Consider the following 4,581-nt stretch of genomic DNA (forward strand, 5'->3'; position numbering starts at 1 on the left):
TGTTGTCTGGCTCTCTGCATCCTCCAATTCGAGGTCACCGAAAAAGCATGCTAAAATTCCGGGTCGTAAACAATCTAGCTAGGAGGATCCAGAAGCAACAGTAATGGTTTTTGCGTTTCATGGCTTTGCAATCCAACTATTTGAGTGTGAAGTGCAAAATCGTCTCTGTCGTCTTAATGCCACACGCATCAAGAAGTCCAAGGTAAAATTGGGTGATCTTAGCAGTCGGACCATTCATTTTGATTATCCATATTCGTCGATGGTCCTTGTAATGATCCTAAGGAATGTCGGATGCTGAAAGAGTATGAGTGTGTGCATGACCACGAAAACATATCCAACCCAGACTAGGATTAATTTTGAATATGATTGAAGTCAAGACGAAAGTACGATTCATAGAGCGTGATTCGATCCACACCAATCAATTGCAAAGTTCAAAGTCCGTGATTCAATCCACACCAATCAATTGCAAAGTTCAAAGTCTCAAGCCTTCGGTGACATGAGTATAATACAATCAAAGCAGATGGACAATGCGATTAATCACAGACCCAACACAGATTTACTAGACTCAAAATCACTCATGGACCTCGATAGCCACAAAGCCTTGCTCAATCGACAGCTTCACTGAGTCGAGCACCAACTGGGTCTTCCGACTGATGGTCGGCCATTTCATCTCAGGCTTGGAGCCCTTCGTTTTTATAGCATCTACCAGGCTCGAGAACTCCTTCACCATGAGGGCTTCCTGGGGGAGCTCCGTCCTCACCAAATGCTCACTCGGCTTCGGAACCCAACCAGTCACGAGGTCATTGAACCACGATTCAGAGGCCAAGGAGAAGGAAGCCTCCTTCTCCTGGAAGGGGATGATAAAGTCATGGACATGAAGAGTTCCCTTTGTTCCAATGGCGGTTATGTCCATTGTGAGATGGGACAGGAAAGAGCAGTGAAAGGTTGCAATCTTCCCGTCTTTCCAGCGTAGGGAGGCTCCGCAGGAGAAGATTACCCCAGCCTCATTGAAGACAGGCCCTGGGAGAGCAGTTACGATCTCCGGCAGCTCATAATCAGCTCCCCAGAGGATAGACCGAATACAGTACCAGCCCGCATCCCCAAGGGCACCGAGCCCGTCCAGATCGGGCTTGACTCGAATATCATTCGTGAGGAAATTGGCAGTGCCAGCAAAGGTGAAGGTCGTGTGCATCTGCAGAGGCGAAAAAGATGAAGATCATTCACGTAAGGTTGTTTGGTTCCAAAGTGTGATTTTAAAATCACACTTCAACTTAATTCTACCCACAACAAAACAAAATAACTCATACAAAGTCAAAGGGTGGGTCCCATACATAACCATTTATACCACTCTTTTTTAAAATCAAAATCTGATTTTAAAATCCCCAAAATTCCATATATGCCAAGGGGGAGAACATATTGAGACGAATGTATATAGGATATGTATATCTTGCCATTCCATTACTCTAGTAGATGAAAGCTACTCCAAGAACAATCTATATAGACCCCCAGAATGAGGCATTGGCCAGCACTTATTCCGAAACAGGAGGCAAGCTAATAACTGTAAAGACGAGAAACTATGCAATAGGGGATGTTATTGGCATTCAGATTGTGTAAGCTGACCAATTCATTTTGTAAAGAAATAGGCTTTTTCACCATTGAATTCCCTGTGTACCGAAAACCATTGTCCAGACTCAGAGATGATTCTAGGACTTACTGAGAGTTGATGCCCAGTTTATGATTGAGAAATTATGAACCATTTACTCTTCTCTTGATGATGACTCAGTTGAGAACTATAAAACCGCACGTCCTATCCTAAAGATGACCTCTGAAGAGACTATAAGATCCGGGAGAGTAAACCCGACCACAAGCTGCAGAGGATTCACAGGGACTGCAGTAATGATACAGCACTTATCAAGATCTTATGACAGTACAGGCTGCCGCAGAGAAACACTCGGATCGAACAGGCGACAAAGCAGCAAAATGCACTGGAACAGTAAACAAGCAATGATAAATTCTCTCCATGTACAATGTCTCAAACCAAGAAGGCAGCATTCAGTGACCCGAACCAATGAGACCGAAAACTGTGTTCATGAAAACACACTATATCGTTGAACTTCAATTCCTTAGCCCAGAAAGAGAGTCAATGCAGTCCTAACGACTAAAGATATTCAACAAGCAACTGAATCCCATTAAAAAAAAAATCCAAAATTTCATCAGATTTCTACAATTAATTAACATCATGAAAATCCATATGTTCTAATAGAAAATGGGAATCGGCGAAAGGAGGAAACTCTTACCGCCTTAACGTCTCCGAATCGCCCCTTATCGGAGACGAACTCCCTCATCTTGGCGGTCCTAGGATGATGCATCCACATGGTGCCATCCATCAGCTGCACTCCATTCTCGACGCAGGCCTTCACGATTACATCGAACTCGGCCACGTTCAGGGCCACGGGCTTCTCGAGGAGGATGTGCTTGCCCTTCCGGGCGGCCACGACCGCCCAGTGGATATGGAGGCTGGTGGGGAGGGGGACGTAGACGGCGTCCACCGCGGGGTCCTCGAGGAGGGCATCGTAGGAGCCGTAGAGCTTCGTCTCCGGGGGGAAGGAGTTTTCGGCTGCGAACTTGGTGGCCTTGTCGAGGGAGCGGCTGGCGACGGCGTAGATGGTGGCGTTTGGGGCGAGGGTAATCGCCCGCGACACCTTCCGGGCAATCTCGGCGCAGCCGAGGATGCCGAATTTGATGACTGTCGGCGACATTTTCCCGGTGGGCGCTGATGCTGAGGAAGAGAGGCAGATGCCAAGGGATGAACAGTTGAGGCTGCGGAAGAGTGGATCCTCCCCGGACGGAAATCTCTTGTGTCGTCGACAACTGACGCTCTGGCCTGGTTTTGGTGATGGGCGGGCCCCGTTTGGATTTTGCCCTTATTTTCTGCAGGCCGTTAATTTGGCAGTACGTAAACTAAATGATTAATTGCTAAATAAAGAACATCCTCCACTCTCTTTTTTTCTTTAAATTCTAACACGATCTTTTAAAAATAATTCAAAAAAATAAAATTTTTCATGGTAATCTCAAATCTAACACGACGTTAAATTTTATGTCAAATTTAATGGTAGTACAGGTGTCATAATATTATTGAATGAGCGGTCCCTCATATTTTTATTTAATAAAAAAATTTTGAAAAAAAAGGGAAGGGGGTTGACTGAGGCCCAAGAGGAGGGAATCGGCGGTGGTGGCCCGAGAGGAGGAAGGGGCCGGCAATGATGGCCTCATATCTTGTACTCTTTTTATGTTAAAAATGAATTCTCAAAGTTCACGAGAAAAAATAAATAAATTATTAATGATTTTCATCCCTCGAATTTATGAGATAAATATTGATATTTTATATGGATAAGTTTACCCTCGCTCCATTACCCGCCCTCTAGTTCCCCTTCCCTTCGTCCAGTTCTGTTTTTTAAAAAATTTTCTTAATATTTCTGAAAATATTAATTTTCAAAATATATTTTTGGACAAAAAACGTACTTTTTAATGGAAAACAAATGGCTAGACTAAAGGGGTAAAAGATGAAAGGTTAAGAATAATAATGATAAAAAATAAAATAAAAATTATGAGGCAAAAGCATGAAAGATTGTGGACTAAAAGTACCTTTTTTTCCTTTTATTTTAGAATACTTTTGGCATTGAAAATCTGTACTATTTTTTGGTTGAAGAAATCTGTACTTTAATTAATGAAGAGTGGCCGCTTCACAAAAATCAAAGAGATCCAATATGGGATGATGAGCGCTATGCTGTACGTATTTGATTATGGCATGTGCCAATTAATTTGCCTTTCTATATATATATATATATATATATGTGTGTCCAATTCACCAACATAGTGATTTAATGGTTAAGTATCAAGAGCTCCACTTGAACATCACGAATTCGAATCTCACTGAGCACGTAAAGCTCGTCACTATGTGAGTGTATTATGGGATAGTGGTAATCGGCCCATAATGCTTGATCCAGTGGATCTTGGATTTAATTTACTAGTATATTGGTGGGGTTGCGGTGAGTAAGTTGAACTAAAGTCTCAGCGAGTTATGGCGAAAGGAACATTGCAGAGCGGTTAGGTTCCCTTAATTGAGATGGTCACAGCGAGTTAATAATCCGACTTAACCTTTAATTCAGCCAAAAAGAAAAAATAGTGGCCGAATGCCTTTTCTATATTCTTAAACTTTGCCATTATCTACTTACTATCCTTTACTAATCCCTCTTATCCACCCACTCGATTCCTCTCGCCGGTAATGAACTAGATGACATGGAGAAGGCGCCACATGCATCTCTTATTTCCATCGTATAAAATACTCAATAATTAATTAAACAGAAGATTGAATATGACATAATGGACGCATATCGGTATCATATGGAGCAGGTAACAGTCCATCGAATATGTCATATGTCATGATAGAGTTACTTTGTTTCCACTTTAGACCAATTAAATAACGTAGAGAACATGCATATCATCATAGCATATGTAGCTAGTTATCCATCGGAGTTTGAGGCCGCTGTCGCAAAGGCAGGCAATGAACTATAAAATGCG

At 42.5% G+C, this 4,581-nt stretch overlaps 1 protein-coding gene across 1 annotated transcript; it reads right to left on the minus strand.

Annotated features, from left to right (window-relative positions):
• Window positions 1-389: 389 nt before the first annotated feature.
• Window positions 390-2,929, minus strand: LOC116205973 (uncharacterized oxidoreductase At4g09670). Its single transcript, XM_031538684.1, has 2 exons — window positions 2,298-2,929; window positions 390-1,192 (listed from the first exon to the last, which is right to left on the minus strand). The coding sequence occupies exons 1-2, from the start codon at window positions 2,757-2,759 to the stop codon at window positions 572-574; spliced, it is 1,083 nt and encodes a 360-aa protein (XP_031394544.1). The 5' UTR covers window positions 2,760-2,929; the 3' UTR covers window positions 390-571.
• Window positions 2,930-4,581: the final 1,652 nt, after the last annotated feature.

This window comes from Punica granatum, chromosome 4 (genome assembly GCF_007655135.1).
Source record: "Punica granatum isolate Tunisia-2019 chromosome 4, ASM765513v2, whole genome shotgun sequence".
Lineage (NCBI taxonomy): Eukaryota > Viridiplantae > Streptophyta > Magnoliopsida > Myrtales > Lythraceae > Punica > Punica granatum.